Genomic DNA, 17,941 nt, shown 5'->3' with positions numbered 1-17,941 from the left:
AAGAAAAACTTATAGCTGAATGTTCAAACGTTAGTAACGACAGTTTGTTACAGTCAGAGAATGAACAATGTCTGATAAAAATAAAACACATTTTCCAAGTAATTGTAAGAGGTGTAATGGCATTATTAAGTACTCATATCGGTACTCGGTATCGGCAAGTACTCAAATGTAAGTACTTGTACTTGGTCTGAAAAAAAGTGGTATCAGTGCATCCTTACTCTGAAGTTTTGTTTTTGTCCCCCCCCCCCCCCTTTTTTTTTTCCTCTCCCCAGTTGTACTTGGCCAATTACCCTGCTCTTCACATCCGGCTTCCCACCCGAGACACGGCCAATTGTGTCTGTAGAGACGCCTGACCAAGCCGGAGGTAACAACGGGGATTCGAACCGTAAGTACTGAAAAAGTACTGAAAGCAATTAAAAATCATTTGCTTGCATCACATCGTGTTAGGATGGACCGTGCTAGATTCTAGAAGTAGCTAGCAAAGGACGTTATAGCATCACCACCTATTTGTCTCCAGTATAACATCCAAAAATTCAGCCAACTGAAATCCAGCTGACCTTTCTCACGTAATCAAGGTACTTGTACATCCCAGTTCTTGATAGGGTGAGAATTCAGAAGGTACTTAGCTTAAAAAAGGAGTAGTAGCTTACACAACTAATATATCCATGACTCCAGTGTATTCTTCTAACCCCAAATTGCCATTAAACTTTATCAGCTGCAGGACAAAGCCTTTTCACTAGACCAGACCTTTAGGTGCAGACATCGCCAGCTTCCTTCTGTCATGTGTGGGTATGTGTTTAGTGCTTGGTGCTCCCTGGTGACGAGTTTGGTACATACCGCTGGAGGAGGGGTTCTGCGACTTAAACAGTCCGACCACACTCTTGCCGTGGAAACCCCCAGAACGAAGCAGCACAGCTTTGGTGCGAGGATGTTTCCATGACACCACAGGAAGGCGGTTGTGTCGGTAGCAGCGGGCAACCTTGTGTAAGCTGCTGTCATGCACAGCCTGGGGGACAACGAGCAGCCCGGGGTAACTGAGGAGAGGAGATCAAATACAAACTCCAAACCGGTCCTGGCAGGATCTATGCTTTGTTTACTAACATCTGGAATGTACCAGCCATAATACCATCGTCTATCACTACAACAACCACGTGTGTGTGTGTGTGTGTGCGTGTGTGTGCGTACGTGTGTAAAAGTCAAAATGTGGGTCTGTTAGGTTTAACGTTACAAGTCACACATGTACGTGCCAGTTAGAGAGGATTCCCTACCACCCTTCTGGGATATGCAGGCTTTAAAAACCGCAGGCAGGGGCAACAGACGCTGCAAATTAACAAGCTCAGCACAGCTGGACAGAGATCCGCTTGTTCCTGGAGCTGTTTTTTTGACGTACAGTCGAACCCGCTTAAGTCATACTCCGATTACCAGAATACCCTGACACCTTGAGGTTGTTTTTTTTAAAGTCCCGACAAAACATGTATATTTTCATACCAATGTGACCTCGGATAAGTGGAAGTGAGGTTAGATGAGAACCGTCTTAGCTAGATCAATCTGGTCAGTCCAACACTGTATTTAAACACCAGTTAACTTGACTTAGTTACGCGCAGGTAGACTCAGTTTAAGAATCAGTCACAGGGAATGTAGTACCTGCCACTTGTTCACGGCAGGAATCTGTGAAGCAAGACATTTATTTGTGAACCAGTAAACGCAAGAGCATTTTCCAAAACATCTGGAAAATGGACTGACCTAGAGGAATGTCTGGAACATGGACTGACCTAGAGGAACATCTGGATCATGGACTGACCTAGAGGAACGTCTGGAACATGGACTGATCTAGAGGAATGTCTGGAACATGGACTGACCTAGAGGAACATCTGGATCATGGACTGACCTAGAGGAACGTCTGGAACATGGACTGACCTAGAGGAACGTCTGGAACATGGACTGACCTAGAGGAACATCTGGAACATGAACTGACCTAGAGGAACGTCTGGAACATGGACTGACCTAGAGGAATGTCTGGAACATGGACTGACCTAGAGGAACGTCTGGAGCATGGACTGACCTAGAGGAACATCTGGAACATGGACTGACCTATAGGAACATCTGGATCATGGACTGACCTAGAGGAACGTCTGGAACATGGACTGATCTAGAGGAACGTCTGGAACATGGACTGACCTAGAGGAACATCTGGATCATGGACTGACCTAGAGGAATGTCTGGAACATGGACTGACCTAGAGGAACGTCTGGAACATGGACTGACCTAGAGGAACATCTGGAACATGAACTGACCTAGAGGAACGTCTGGAACATGGACTGACCTAGAGGAATGTCTGGAACATGGACTGACCTAGAGGAACGTCTGGAGCATGGACTGACCTAGAGGAACATCTGGAACATGGACTGACCTATAGGAACATCTGGATCATGGACTGACCTAGAGGAACGTCTGGAACATGGACTGACCTACAGGAACATCTGGAACATGGACTGACCTAGAGGAACGTCTGGAACATGGACTGACCTAGAGGTAAGAGATCCTCCTTCAGTCCGTGCAGAGCAGGAGCTCGGTAGTCAGGTGTGTGGTGCAGTTAAATACACTGCTCAAAAAAATAAAGGGAACACAAGCAATGCAATGTAGCTCCAAGTCAATCACACTTTTGAGATATCAACCTGTCCAGTTAGGAAGCAACACTGATTTGTGACTCAATTTCACCTGTTGGTAAATTGTCTAATTTCCACCAGGTCGAAATTAGACAATTTGCAAGACAACCCTATAAAAGGAATGGATTTGCAGGTGGTGGCCACAGACCATTTGCCTGTCCTCATCTTTTCTGGCCGATCTTTGGTTAGTTTTTCATTTTGCTAGTGCCCTCACCACTAGAGGTGGCATGAGGCAGTATCTGCAACCTACAGAAGTTGCTCAGGTAGTGCAGCTCATCCAGGATGGCACATCAATGCGTGCTGTGGCAAGAAGATTTAATGTGTCTCCCAGCACAGTGTCCAGAGCATGGAGTAGGTACATGGAGACAGGCCAGTACACCAGCAGACGTGGAGGGGGCCGCAGGAGGACAACAACCCCGCAGCAGGACCGCTATCTGGTCCTTTGTGCAAGGAGGAACAGGAGGAGCACTGCCGGAGCCCTACAAAACGACCTTCAACAGGCCACTAATGTGCAGGTTTCTGCTCAAACAGTGAGAAACAGAATGCATGAGGATGGTATGAGGGCCCGGCGTCCACAATTGGGGCCTGTGCTCACAGCCCAACACCGTGCAGCCCGATTGACCTTTGCCAGAGAACATCTTGGTTGGCAGATTCGCCATTGGCGCCCTGTGCTCTTCACAGATGAGAGCAGGTTCACACTGAACACATGTGACAGACGTGAGAGAGTCTGGAGACGCTGTGGAGAACGTTCTGCTGCCTGCAACATCCTCCAGCATGACCGGTTTGGCGGTGGGTCAGTGATGGTCTGGGGAGGCATATCCTTGGAGGGCCGCACAGACCTCTACGTGCTAGCCAGAGGTACCATGACTGCCATTAGGTACCGGGATGAGATCCTCAGACCCATTGTCAGACCATATGCTGGTGCAGTGGGCCCTGGGTTCCTGCTCATGCATGACAATGCTCGTCCTCATGTGGCCAGAGTGTGTCAGCAGTTCCTGTATGTCGAGGGCATTGATGCTATGGACTGGCCTGCACGTTCCCCAGACCTGAATCCAATCGAGCACCTCTGGGACATCATGTCTCGTACCATCCGCCAACGCGATGTCGCACCACAGACTGTCCAGGAGTTGACCGATGCCCTGATCCAGGTCTGGGAGGAGATCCCTCAGGAGACCATCCGTCGTCTCATCAGGAGCATGCCCAGACGTTGTAGGGAGTGCATACAGGCACATGGAGGCCACACACACTACTGAGCCTCATTTTGAATCGTCTTGAAGAATTTCCACAGAAGTTGGATCAGCCTATGTTCTCATTTTCCACTTTGATTTTGAGTATGATTCTGAATCCAGACCTTAATGGGCTAATGATTTTGATTTCCATTGATCATTCTTAGGTTATTTTGCTCCAAACACATTCCTCTGTCTAATAAATAAAGATTTTCAGCTGGAATATTTCATTCATCGAGGTCTATATTGTGTTTTTAGGTGTTCCCTTTATTTTTTTGAGCAGTATAGAATCACAGCTACAGATGTGACGGTTTACCATAAACATGCAATAAATAAGATGGGAGGCAGTCATGTGAGGTGTGAACCCACATGATCTGCAGATCTTATGGACAGAAGCCGCAGGTCTGAACACAGACTCAAGCTCTGCAACGACAAACGGCCTCTGACACATGACATCGCATGTTATTGTCACAAAACAACAGTATATTAAATTAATAAACCATAGTAAGACAATGTTGAATCTTTTTTTTTTTTAATTTTCCCCCTTTTCCTCCCCAATTGTACTTGGCCAATTACCCCACTCTTCCGAGCCGTCTCGGTCTTTGCTCCACCTCCTCCGCTGATCCGGAGAGGGCTGCAGACTACCACATGTCTCCTCCCATACATGTGGAGTCACCAGCCGCTTCTTTTCACCTGACAGTGAGGAGTTTCACCAGAGGGAAGTAGCGTGTGGGAGGATCACGCTATTCCCCCCAGTTCCCCCTCACCCCCAAACAGGCGCCCCGACTGACCAAAGGAGACGCTAATGCAGCGACCAGGACACATACCCACATCCAGCTTACCACCCGCAGACACAACCATTTGTGTCTGTAGGGACGCCCGACCAAGTAGGAGTTAACACAGGGATTCGAACCGGTGATCCCCATGTTGGTAAGCAACAGAATAGACTGCTATGCCACGCGGACGCCCGGTTGAATCTTTTCTTGAATATGTAGTAAAAAATTACATGTTATTTTAACCACAAATGTGCGGTTGCCGGACCTTGAGTACAAATAACCCATTTGTCAAAATCCCTGTGAGGACCAAACAACCGTATCTTTCAACAACCTCTGCAGTCCCTGTCGGTTTGACTCATTGTTCCCCCCCTCAACTTCAGCAGGTTCGATTGCATGTTGCAGCAACGTGAAAGTTAACCATTGCCATCAGAGTGACACTGACTATACATCACAGTGTGCTTGGCAGTGTACCTGCGACAGAGAGAATACAGTCTGTTCACGGCGGTGATTCTGAACTGCTCGCCTGTCTTGGAGCGGGACGTGCTGGCAGTGATGGTGCCCAGGCCCAGACGCTGGTAATCACGAAAACAGGCCCGCTCCACCAGCTGCTCCATGGTCGACCTCTCTGATGACGCCCGAATAGTACTACTGGGGGGCAGCTCACCATCGTCCGATACTTCAACATGAACAGGCACAACCCAAAAAAAAAAATCACACCACACACACACACGCACAAGCACATATCAACAGCAGAGGTCTTGTAAAAATCCCCCATGTGCCTCTGCACCGAGAGGTGAAAACAGACTGCTGCTCTCACTTGAGATGTCGTCTTCCTCGTGCCAGGTGGACCTGCTACCTCTCTCGCTCTTCTTTAATGTGGCCTGGCTGCTGCGGCCCATGGTGATCTTCCCTGCCTTCTTGGCTCCCTTCACTATGGTCTTGGACAGGGTCCTGAGGGAGGAAGTGTGGAGAACTCTACAAACTCATTCATCACCTACATGAGATGGGGGAATTTTCCAACATTTCCAAGAGAGACAGACTACTGATGCATGCTTCTTTTTTCTTTTTTTTTTTACCCCCCCCCCCCTTTTCTTCCTGATTGTACTTGACCAATTACCCCACTCTTCCGAGCCATCGAGGTCGCTGCTCCACCCCCTCTGCCAATCTGGGGAGGGCTGCAGACTACCACATGCCTCCTTCGATACATGTGGAGTCACCTGCCGCTTCCTTTCACCCGATAGAGAGGAGTTTCATCAGGGGGACGTAGCACATGGGAGGATCACGCTATTCCCCCCAGTTCCCCTCCCCCCTGAACAGGCACCCTGATCGACCAGAGGCAGCACTAGTGCAGCGACCAGGACACATACTCACAATCCGGCTTCCCACCTGCAGACGCAGCCAACTGTGTCTGAAGGGACGTCCAACCAAGCCGGAGGTAACACGGGGATTCAAACCGGCGATCCCTGTGTTGGTAGGCAACGGAATAGACCACCACGCTACCTGGACGCCCCATTGATGCATGTTTCATACAAGAATCATTCAGATGGTGAGATGCTTTAGGGCCCTGGGGCTGGCCTCCAATGAGCACTATGAAAATCCTTCACAACATCCTCGTTAATACAATGGCGGTCTGGTTTACTCCTCCAGCCAGTCCACCACTGCCCGTCTCCCTGGCGAATCACTGACCTGAAGCCTGTATTCCTCTCCTTTTGCTTGGGCAGGATGAGCTGAGGGGCAGTCTGTCCCACAGCAAATGCAAAGGTGCTGAAGATGGACTGCGGATAGCGGATTCTCTGGAGGTGCTTCCTGAAGGTCTCCACCATTTCTGAGCTCACCTCCTCATCAAAAGCCACCTTTAATAGCTGTCCAACATATCATGAAAATATAAATGCTAGATGACAGACTGCTCCTTCTGCTTAAAAACACAGTTCCCACAATCCACAGACATGAGCTATCAGTCATAAGAGTTAATACCAGACATTATAAGTCATAAGAGTTAATACCAGACATTATAAGTCATAAGAGTTAATACCAGACATTATAAGTCATGAGAGTTAATACCAGACATTATAAGTCATGAGAGTTAATACCAGACATTATAAGTCATGAGAGTTAATACCAGACATTATAAGTCATGAGCGTTAATACCAGACATTATAAGTCATAAGAGTTAATACCAGACATTATAAGTCATGAGAGTTAATACCAGACATTATAAGTCATGAGCATTAATACCAGACATTATAAGTCATGAGAGTTAATACCAGACATTATAAGTCATGAGAGTTAATACCAGACATTATAAGTCATGAGCATTAATACCAGACATTATAAGTCATGAGAGTTAATACTAGACATTATAAGTCATAAGAGTTAATACCAGACATTATAAGTCATGCGTGTAATACCAGACATTATAAGTCATAAGAGTTAATACCAGACATTATAAGTCATGAGAGTTAATACCAGACATTATAAGTCATGAGCATTAATACCAGACATTATAAGTCATGAGAGTTAATACCAGACATTATAAGTCAAAAGAGTAATACCAGACATTATAGGTCATGAGAGTTAATACCAGACATTATAAGTCAAAAGAGTTAATACCAGACATTATAGGACATGAGAGTTAATACCAGACATTACAAGTCATGAGAGTTAATACCAGACATTATAGGTTATGAGAGTTAATACCAGACATTATAAGTCATGAGAGTTAATACCAGACATTATAAGTCATAAGAGTTAATTGCAGACATTATAAGTATGCGTGTTAATACCAGACACATTATAAGTCATAAGAGTTAATACCAGACATTATAAGTCATAAGAGTTAATACCAGACATTATAAGTCATGCATGTTAATACCAGACACATTATAAGTCATAAGAGTTAATACCTGCAGAAACTCGTTTGCTACAAATCCGAACCATCATATCGTTGAAATATGCATCACCCAAGACATTTGATGCAAACTGCCACTTTAACTAATATTATTGAACCTCTGAAACAGAACACAACGCACCCCAATGAAGTCTCTCCCCTCCCACCGCAACCCTTAACACTCCCCTGCAGCCTGAAGGGTGACGCTGCTGACCTTCCTTCCTGCCTGCACACCTTAATGTAGGACTGATAATGCAGCCTAGACACTGCTTCCACAACACACACACACACACACGCACACACGCACACACACACACTCACACACCCCACAACAAAAGCAACACTACACCGAGCCAAGTGACCCACACCATAAGGACATGGACACTTTTATTGTCTCCGTTACTAAACAGATAGGAATGAACCAAAAAAAAAAGTTGTCTGGTGCGATATGAAATGTCCCAGACTAGAAACACATGCGGGTGAAACCTTTGTCCAGTCAGCTTCAGAACCACACTAGAAGAGGGACTGCACATGCCTGCAGAGCTCCCAGAACTGTATCCACATTATGCTGGACGAAGGCTGAAGTCCAACACACACATTTTTCACCATCAAGCCATGTAGACTAATGAACGAAGGTTTGTATTCTTCATGTGGCCACTTGGACACGCCTTTACTCAGAATGATTAATGATTAATGACTAATTATTAATGTGTGTCTGTCATGTGAGACGACTCCAGAAAATAGATGGAAATAACGGGACCTTACAAAAATAGCACTCCTCCATCATCACGCTTTTCCTCAGTGTCTCTGGAGATTTGTGGTCATGCTAACTCTGCAGGGGAGTTTTGCTGTGCTGGTTTACCTGGAAGGATGCAGAGCGCAGCTGAAGGCCTTCCTGCAGGCTCTGCTGAAGCTGGTTCTGGATGCTGATCTTCTTCTCCTTGGTTAGGGTGGCCACTGGGAACGCCCTTATCACTGCCTGCTCCCCAACTGGAGACCAGAGAGAAGTTCATCTTAGACCATCTGGACAGTCATTTCGTGTGGAAAGCGGACTGCTGTGACATCACAGAGACCTAAAGTCTGGTGGGTAGGCAAAGTGAGAAGCTGCAGCGCTGACTGGCTAACACCGCCGTGGGACAGACATACCTAGTGGGTCGTGGGGGGTGCCTTTGAAGATGATGCGGTAGGTGGTAAGGAACAGGGCTCCCTCTGCTGGTAGAATGTGTGGTCCCCCCAGCAGGCCCCCAGTGGCCTCTTCTCTGCCATCAGGGTCTAGGACCACCCGCAGCCCCTCTGAAACCAACTCCTCACCAGGCAACAACGCTGGACGCAGAATCTTCGGCTGAGCAAGAGGAGACACAGTAAGAAGACATGGTTCACAGGGACAGTCACGCATGCTGGACACTGCCATGACCACCTGGGGGCTCACAGCTGTTACCAGCTGCCAACACAGTAGTGCAACCTGACAACACAGCACAAACCCAATGTACGTGTGTGTCAGCGAGTCAGACTGGACAAACAAAACAGGGAACGGATATGATAGTCTCACATAACACACCGGCACAGCAAGAGCCTGTTGGCCAAATTACAGCATTGCATGCACTGAAGGACACACTTCACCGATGCACATCAACGTGCTGCACGCAGAGTCAGCATCATGAAACACTTACAAATAACCCAGAATACTTCAGCTGATGACTTACTGAGAAAAATATGTGTATTTTCTCTCTGGATATCAATTACCACACATGTGGCAAAATGCAAGCAGGCTATTTGTCTTGTAGGACAGCAACTGTGAATCCAATCCTGCACAAACAGCAATAATGAGTATTTTCTAGTGTTTAAACATATGGTCATCTGGTGTGCACGGTATCTGTACAACTGGCCCTGCAAACCTTCTCCGCTTCGAAATCCTTGACCAACTGTAAACTGCACCAGCAGCTGTTCTGAACCCGCGCCCCTGAACAACACTTCTAAGAGGAGTCAGATAAAGTGTGCAGCTACGCAATAAATACCATATATGAACCGCTTCATTCCAAAGCGGCATCTATCTGCTGCTGTCGGCATCTCAAAAATCTTGTGCACATCTCGTGTCAGAACTCCACATGCTCCCAGAGAACGAGTCAGCGTAGGGTTTCTTCTCAACAGGAATGAGAATCATGTACAGCCTGACATCTGCCCCAAATAGCAGGATGTTGATGACATCAAAATACCATTTGTAAAATAGTGTTTTATTAACAGTCTACAAAGGGGCCACCGCACAACCAGCCCATTCCCCAGTGTGCGGTAAAGCAGGCTTACATCAGGGCCACATGCTGCTGCAACTTTCCCTGGGCCTCCGCAGCCAGTGGGGAAACTCAGTTGATCTGTCACCGTGAATAAAATGTGGAGGGAGGTTAGATCGGTCCCAGCATTCCTGAGTGAGTTTCAGGGCCAGCCTGGAAGAATGAGGGCCCGGCTGGAAAATAACAGGAGTTCCTTAAATCTGTCCAAACGGGACACTGGGACTAGACGTTCCCTATCATCTCACTCCAGCTGCCAGCTGGGCCTCGTACAAGTGTGTCTTAAGTATAAACATCAACAATGATAATATTAATAATGATAATGATTATCATTATTATAAATTATAATGATAATAATTATAATCATAATAATTACTATTATAATTATTATTATATTATGATAATAATATTATTATAATTACAATAATGATAATCCAAATTCAGTTTTATTAACACACCTCATAAGTGTTTAGCATGCTGCTTGCAGCCAGCAAACAGGGGACACCTGGCCCTACATGTTCAAACCCACGGCAGAAAAAAAAAAGAAGGCCAGACTGCTCACCGTGATCCCCAGGTGGCTCCCATGGCATTATGGGAGAGTTTGCATGCATTAGTGTGTGTCTTAGTAGACTTATTTAAGAGCTGGTAGACCTGCAGCTCAACAAGGTTCAAGACCAACCAGCTGCCAAAACATGAAATTGTCACAAAATTAATTCCCCCCTTTTTCTTGCTTATTGTACTTGGCCAATTACCTCACTCTCCCGAGCCGTCCCGGTCGCTGCTCCACCCCCTCTGCTGATCCGGGAAGGCTGCAGACTACCATGTGTCTCCTACCATACATGTGGACTCACCAGCTGCTTCTTTTCACCTGACAGTGAGGAGTTTCACCAGGGGCACGTAGCGCATGAGCCGAGGTCAAAGGCTGAGGTCGAAGTCGGGGTTATCCTGCTGTTCCCCCCAGTTCCCCCTCCCACCTGAACAGGCACCCCAACCGACCAGAGGAGGTGCTAGTGCAGCGACGAGGACACATACCCACATCTAGCTTACCACCCACAGACACGGCCAATTGTGTCTGTAGGGACGCCCAACCAAGCCGGCGGTAACACAAGGATTCGAACCGGCGATCCCCGTGTTGGCAGGAAACGGAATAGACCACTATGCTACCTGGATGCCCACGGCAGCCATTTTGCACCAGAATGCTCACCGCACATCAGCTTGAGGTGGAGAGGCAGGAATATATGCATGACTCCTGCTATGATGTACATACTTTCAACACAAGTCAAGCGAGGTGTGGTGCCTCAAATCTGGATGCACAAAGGCTGAGGTTGAAGTCGGGATTAGATAACGGGTCTCACGTTAGGCATTACACGCTTCACTGCACATTAACAAGTAAATTTAAACATCCCGCCCCTCCCAATAAAACAATAGAAAAAGACCCCCCCCCCCAAAAAAGACATCTGGCTTACAAGTGTGCACCTCCAGCGTGAGCTGTGTGGCTGGCAGCCAGTATCGCAGCACAGACCTTCTGAATGTGTGGCTGACAGCCAGTATGGCAGCACTGACCTTCTGAATGTGTGGCTGGCACCCATTATGGCAGCACTGACCTTCTGAATGTTTGGCTGGCAGCCAGTATGGCAGCACTGACCTTCTGAATGTGTGGCTGGCAGCCAGTATGGCAGCACTGACCTTCTGAATGTGTGGCTGGCAGCCAGTATCGCAGCACTGACCTTCTGAATGTGTGGCTGACAGCCAGTATGGCAGCACTGACCTTCTGAATGTGTGGCTGGCACCCATTATGGCAGCACTGACCTTCTGAATGTTTGGCTGGCAGCCAGTATGGCAGCACTGACCTTCTGAATGTGTGGCTGGCAGCCAGTATGGCAGCACTGACCTTCTGAATGTGTGGCTGGCAGCCAGTATGGCAGCACTGACCTTCTGAATGTGTGGCTGGCAGCCAGTATGGCAGCACTGACCTTCTGAATGTGTGGCTGGCAGCCAGTATGGCAGCACTGACCTTCTGAATGTGTGGCTGGCAGCCAGTATCGCAGCACTGACCTTCTGAATGTGTGGCTGACAGCCAGTATGGCAGCACTGACCTTCTGAATGTGTGGCTGGCACCCATTATGGCAGCACTGACCTTCTGAATGTTTGGCTGGCAGCCAGTATGGCAGCACTGACCTTCTGAATGTGTGGCTGGCAGCCAGTATGGCAGCACTGACCTTCTGAATGTGTGGCTGGCAGCCAGTATCGCAGCACTGACCTTCTGAATGTGTGGCTGGCACCCATTATGGCAGCACTGACCTTCTGAATGTTTGGCTGGCAGCCAGTATGGCAGCACTGACCTTCTGAATGTGTGGCTGGCAGCCAGTATGGCAGCACTGACCTTCTGAATGTGTGGCTGGCAGCCAGTATGGCAGCACTGACCTTCTGAATGTGTGGCTGGCAGCCAGTATGGCAGCACTGACCTTCTGAATGTGTGGCTGGCAGCCAGTATGGCAGCACTGACCGTCTGAATGTGTGGCTGGCAGCCAGTATGGCAGCACTGACCTTCTGAATGTTTGGCTGGCAGCCAGTATGGCAGCACTGACCTTCTGAATGTTTGGCTGGCAGCCAGTATGGCAGCACTGACCTTCTGAATGTGTGGCTGACAGCCAGTATGGCAGCACTGACCTTCTGAATGTGTGGCTGGCAGCCAGTATGGCAGCACTGACCTTCTGAATGTGTGGCTGACAGCCAGTATGGCAGCACTGACCTTCTGAATGTGTGGCTGACAGCCAGTATGGCAGCACTGACCTTCTGAATGTGTGGCTGGCAGCCAGTATCGCAGCACTGACCTTTTAAATGGGAGGCTGGCAGCCAGTATGGCAGCACTGACCGTCTGAATGTGTGGCTGGCAGCCAGTATGGCAGCACTGACCTTCTGAATGTGTGGCTGACAGCCAGTATCGCAGCACTGACTTTCTGAATGTGTGGCTGACAGCCAGTATGGCAGCACTGACCTTCTGAATGTGTGGCTGGCAGCCAGTATGGCAGCACTGACCTTCTGAATGTGTGGCTGGCAGCCAGTATGGCAGCACTGACCTTCTGAATGGGAGGCTGGCAGCCAGTATGGCAGCACTGACCGTCTGAATGTGTGGCTGGCAGCCAGTATGGCAGCACTGACCTTCTGAATGTGTGGCTGACAGCCAGTATCGCAGCACTGACTTTCTGAATGTGTGGCTGACAGCCAGTATCGCAGCACTGACCTTCTGAATGTTTGGCTGGCAGCCAGTATGGCAGCACTGACCTTCTGAATGTGTGGCTGGCAGCCAGTATGGCAGCACTGACCTTCTGAATGTGTGGCTGGCAGCCAGTATCGCAGCACTGACCTTCTGAATGTGTGGCTGACAGCCAGTATGGCAGCACTGACCTTCTGAATGTGTGGCTGGCACCCATTATGGCAGCACTGACCTTCTGAATGTTTGGCTGGCAGCCAGTATGGCAGCACTGACCTTCTGAATGTGTGGCTGGCAGCCAGTATGGCAGCACTGACCTTCTGAATGTGTGGCTGGCAGCCAGTATGGCAGCACTGACCTTCTGAATGTGTGGCTGGCAGCCAGTATGGCAGCACTGACCTTCTGAATGTGTGGCTGGCAGCCAGTATGGCAGCACTGACCTTCTGAATGTTTGGCTGGCAGCCAGTATGGCAGCACTGACCTTCTGAATGTTTGGCTGGCAGCCAGTATGGCAGCACTGACCTTCTGAATGTGTGGCTGACAGCCAGTATGGCAGCACTGACCTTCTGAATGTGTGGCTGGCAGCCAGTATCGCAGCACTGACCTTTTAAATGGGAGGCTGGCAGCCAGTATGGCAGCACTGACCGTCTGAATGTGTGGCTGGCAGCCAGTATGGCAGCACTGACCTTCTGAATGTGTGGCTGACAGCCAGTATCGCAGCACTGACTTTCTGAATGTGTGGCTGACAGCCAGTATGGCAGCACTGACCTTCTGAATGTGTGGCTGGCAGCCAGTATGGCAGCACTGACCTTCTGAATGTGTGGCTGGCAGCCAGTATGGCAGCACTGACCTTCTGAATGGGAGGCTGGCAGCCAGTATGGCAGCACTGACCGTCTGAATGTGTGGCTGGCAGCCAGTATGGCAGCACTGACCTTCTGAATGTGTGGCTGACAGCCAGTATCGCAGCACTGACTTTCTGAATGTGTGGCTGACAGCCAGTATGGCAGCACTGACCTTCTGAATGTGTGGCTGGCAGCCAGTATGGCAGCACTGACCTTCTGAATGTGTGGCTGGCAGCCAGTATGGCAGCACTGACCTTCTGAATGGGAGGCTGGCAGCCAGTATCGCAGCACTGACTTTCTGAATGTGTGGCTGGCAGCCAGTATCGCAGCACTGACTTTCTGAATGTGTGGCTGACAGCCAGTATGGCAGCACTGACCTTCTGAATGTGTGGCTGGCAGCCAGTATCGCAGCACTGACTTTCTGAATGTGTGGCTGACAGCCAGTATGGCAGCACTGACCTTCTGAATGCGTGGCTGGCACCCATTATGGCAGCACTGACCTTCTGAATGTGTGGCTGACAGCCAGTATGGCAGCACTGACCTTCTGAATGCGTGGCTGGCAGCCAGTATGGCAGCACTGACCTTCTGAATGCGTGGCTGGCAGCCAGTATGGCAGCACTGACCTTCTGAATGCGTGGCTGGCAGCCAGTATGGCAGCACTGACCTTTTAAATGGGAGGCTGACAGCCAGTATGGCAGCACTGACCTTCTGAATGTGTGGCTGACAGCCAGTATGGCAGCACTGACCTTCTGAATGTGAGGCTGACAGCCAGTATCGCAGCACTGACTTTCTGAATGTGTGGCTGGCAGCCAGTATCGCAGCACTGACTTTCTGAATGTGTGGCTGACAGCCAGTATGGCAGCACTGACCTTCTGAATGTGTGGCTGGCGGCCAGTATCGCAGCACTGACTTTCTGAATGTGTGGCTGACGGCCAGTATGGCAGCACTGACTTTCTGAATGTGTGGCTGGCAGCCAGTATCGCAGCACTGACTTTCTGAATGTGTGGCTGACAGCCAGTATGGCAGCACTGACCTTCTGAATGCGTGGCTGGCACCCATTATGGCAGCACTGACCTTCTGAATGTGTGGCTGACAGCCAGTATGGCAGCACTGACCTTCTGAATGCGTGGCTGGCACCCATTATGGCAGCACTGACCTTCTGAATGTGTGGCTGACAGCCAGTATGGCAGCACTGACCTTCTGAATGCGTGGCTGGCAGCCAGTATGGCAGCACTGACCTTCTGAATGCGTGGCTGGCAGCCAGTATGGCAGCACTGACCTTCTGAATGGGAGGCTGGCAGCCAGTATGGCAGCACTGACCTTCTGAATGTGTGGCTGGCAGCCAGTATGGCAGCACTGACCTTCTGAATGCGTGGCTGGCACCCATTATGGCAGCACTGACCTTCTGAATGTGTGGCTGACAGCCAGTATGGCAGCACTGACCTTCTGAATGCGTGGCTGGCAGCCAGTATGGCAGCACTGACCTTCTGAATGCGTGGCTGGCAGCCAGTATGGCAGCACTGACCTTTTAAATGGGAGGCTGACAGCCAGTATGGCAGCACTGACCTTCTGAATGTGAGGCTGACAGCCAGTATGGCAGCACTGACCTTCTGAATGTGAGGCTGACAGCCAGTATGGCAGCACTGACTTTCTGAATGTGTGGCTGACAGCCAGTATGGCAGCACTGACCTTCTGAATGTGTGGCTGGCAGCCAGTATCGCAGCACTGACTTTCTGAATGTGTGGCTGACAGCCAGTATGGCAGCACTGACCTTCTGAATGTGTGGCTGGCAGCCAGTATCGCAGCACTGACTTTCTGAATGTGTGGCTGACAGCCAGTATGGCAGCACTGACCTTCTGAATGCGTGGCTGGCAGCCAGTATCGCAGCACTGACCTTCTGAATGCGTGGCTGGCACCCATTATGGCAGCACTGACCTTCTGAATGTGTGGCTGGCAGCCAGTATCGCAGCACTGACTTTCTGAATGTGTGGCTGACAGCCAGTATGGCAGCACTGACCTTCTGAATGCGTGGCTGGCAGCCAGTATCGCAGCACTGACCTTCTGAATGCGTGGCTGGCACCCATTATGGCAGCACTGACCTTCTGAATGTGTGGCTGACAGCCAGTATGGCAGCACTGACCTTCTGAATGCGTGGCTGGCAGCCAGTATGGCAGCACTGACCTTCTGAATGCGTGGCTGACAGCCAGTATCGCAGCACTGACTTTCTGAATGTGTGGCTGACAGCCAGTATGGCAGCACTGACCTTCTGAATGGGAGGCCACCTCCTGCTCTCCCTGTGCACCGCCTCCAGAGCCTCCATCTGCATGGCTACGATGCCTGCAGGACAGAGGGCAGGATTCATTACCACTGGGTCACATCCCTTTAATGCACACACACGCACGCACACGCGCGCACACACACAGACACGCGTGCACGCACACACACACGTGCGCGCGCACACATTAAATTCTGAACTAGTCGCACATCAACACATGTAAGCACACACCTACTCACAACAGCAGCCTCTATGAACAGATTTAGAGGCTGGTTACCATGTCAGCAGGTAATTGGGTCAGAGGTCAGTGCTGCCGTGAGTCCAAGCTTAGAATGCACACAACCACTCCTCCTTCAGACTTACATAAAGCCATGGGGAAGAGGGTTTTGGCACAGAGCTTAGAGCATCAGGACAGAAGACATGACCACAGGACAGAGCTCCGGGTTCAAGGGCTCGGTGAGGGGCGTAGTGAGAGGTCAAGAGACGTACCTGGTATCATGCTGTGCAGGCTCTTGATGTGGTCCTGGGTTACGCCACTTTCTGTGCACACCTTGTCGATGAAGCGAGCAACAAACCGGACCACAGAGTTTGCAACATCGCTGCTCTCGGAGTCCTCGAAGCCGCTCTCAGTATCGAAGCTTTCTGCCATGCTACCTGCGATACTGCACACACCACACATGCAAACAAACGCAGAGCGAGGCTGACACAGTCGTATCTGATCGACAACACTGTCATTTGTTATGTGGTCTCTGAGCTGCATGTGATGAAGATAGATATGAACATGCACCGTCAGTGTGCATGGACATTCAGCTTTTGACGGCACAGAGATTTAGCAGCTGGAGAGGCCACTCTGTAACTGAATGTCTCTTGTCACCAAATATCCACCCTGCTGAAGTGTCTTTGAGCAGGAAATCACGCCCCAGCCACCTCAACATGTGGACTGTTCCACTGCTGAGCCTGGGGAACTCCAGCTGCTTGGCCTACTGTGAGGATAAACTGCTCAAACTACTTATTTTTACAAAATGTTGCATGTGAGACAGTGACGCAACTCCTGTGCTTGGTTTAAAATCGATGAGAACAACATCCAGACGTACTTTGTGAGGAACAAAACACGTCTGGGGCAACACAACACAACTTTGGCAGCAGACCTTCCATCCTCTCGTCAGAAATGGGAACACACAGACTGAAATATTCAAATCATGTCCTTCTTGTTTGTGCAGTTTCCTTGTCTAAGCAGACTGTACATGTGAGGTCTCCCCAGATCCAGATGTGACTGCTTCTACAGTCAATGTGGAGCACAGGAGAACACCTACACCTCTGTTCTGCTGGGTGTGGTCGGGGTGTAAGCTGCACTTATGAAGACACACTGTGGGGTTCAGCATCCCAGACAGAGCTGAGTGAACATTACTCCACATTGTGAGTTGATGAGGGTATCTATCCCACGGGATGGAGGAGGGACTGTGTTCTATGTTGAAAAAGCACAGGGTCTCAGGTACTCTGAGCGACGCTACACCCACCTACGAACTTATCATTGACTAAAAAAAGAAAGTAAGACATACTCCCAAATCAAGACACTTTCATTTGAGGGTTGTTTAATTTCTCAAGATCGTAACTAATTTTTTTTGTATTTTCCCCCTTTTTCTCCCCAATTGTGCTTGGCCTATTACCCCACTCTTCCAAGCCGTCCCAGTCGCTGCTCCACCCCCTCTGCTGATCCGGGGAGGGCTGCAGACTACCACGTCTCCTCTGATACATGTGGAGTCACCAGCCACT

At 49.5% G+C, this 17,941-nt stretch overlaps 1 protein-coding gene across 3 annotated transcripts in view; it reads right to left on the bottom strand.

The window, feature by feature from the left end:
* sbf2 (SET binding factor 2) overlaps nucleotides 1-17,941 on the bottom strand; it is a 364,253-nt gene that overhangs the window by 78,818 nt on the left and 267,494 nt on the right. For all 3 annotated transcript variants that reach the window (XM_056278149.1, XM_056278150.1, XM_056278151.1), the window contains exons 20-27: nucleotides 16,658-16,830; nucleotides 16,157-16,230; nucleotides 8,702-8,897; nucleotides 8,418-8,545; nucleotides 6,355-6,530; nucleotides 5,486-5,619; nucleotides 5,140-5,344; nucleotides 838-1,034 (exon numbers count right to left, since the gene is read on the bottom strand). In XM_056278149.1, the coding sequence (XP_056134124.1) occupies nucleotides 838-1,034; nucleotides 5,140-5,344; nucleotides 5,486-5,619; nucleotides 6,355-6,530; nucleotides 8,418-8,545; nucleotides 8,702-8,897; nucleotides 16,157-16,230; nucleotides 16,658-16,830 (1,283 nt within the window). The remainder of the gene's footprint in view (nucleotides 1-837; nucleotides 1,035-5,139; nucleotides 5,345-5,485; nucleotides 5,620-6,354; nucleotides 6,531-8,417; nucleotides 8,546-8,701; nucleotides 8,898-16,156; nucleotides 16,231-16,657; nucleotides 16,831-17,941) is intronic.

Source organism: Lampris incognitus, chromosome 4 (genome assembly GCF_029633865.1).
Source record: "Lampris incognitus isolate fLamInc1 chromosome 4, fLamInc1.hap2, whole genome shotgun sequence".
Lineage (NCBI taxonomy): Eukaryota > Metazoa > Chordata > Actinopteri > Lampriformes > Lampridae > Lampris > Lampris incognitus.
The sequence above is the reverse complement of the archived record's forward strand: the minus strand, read 5'-3'. Positions and strand labels throughout refer to the sequence as shown.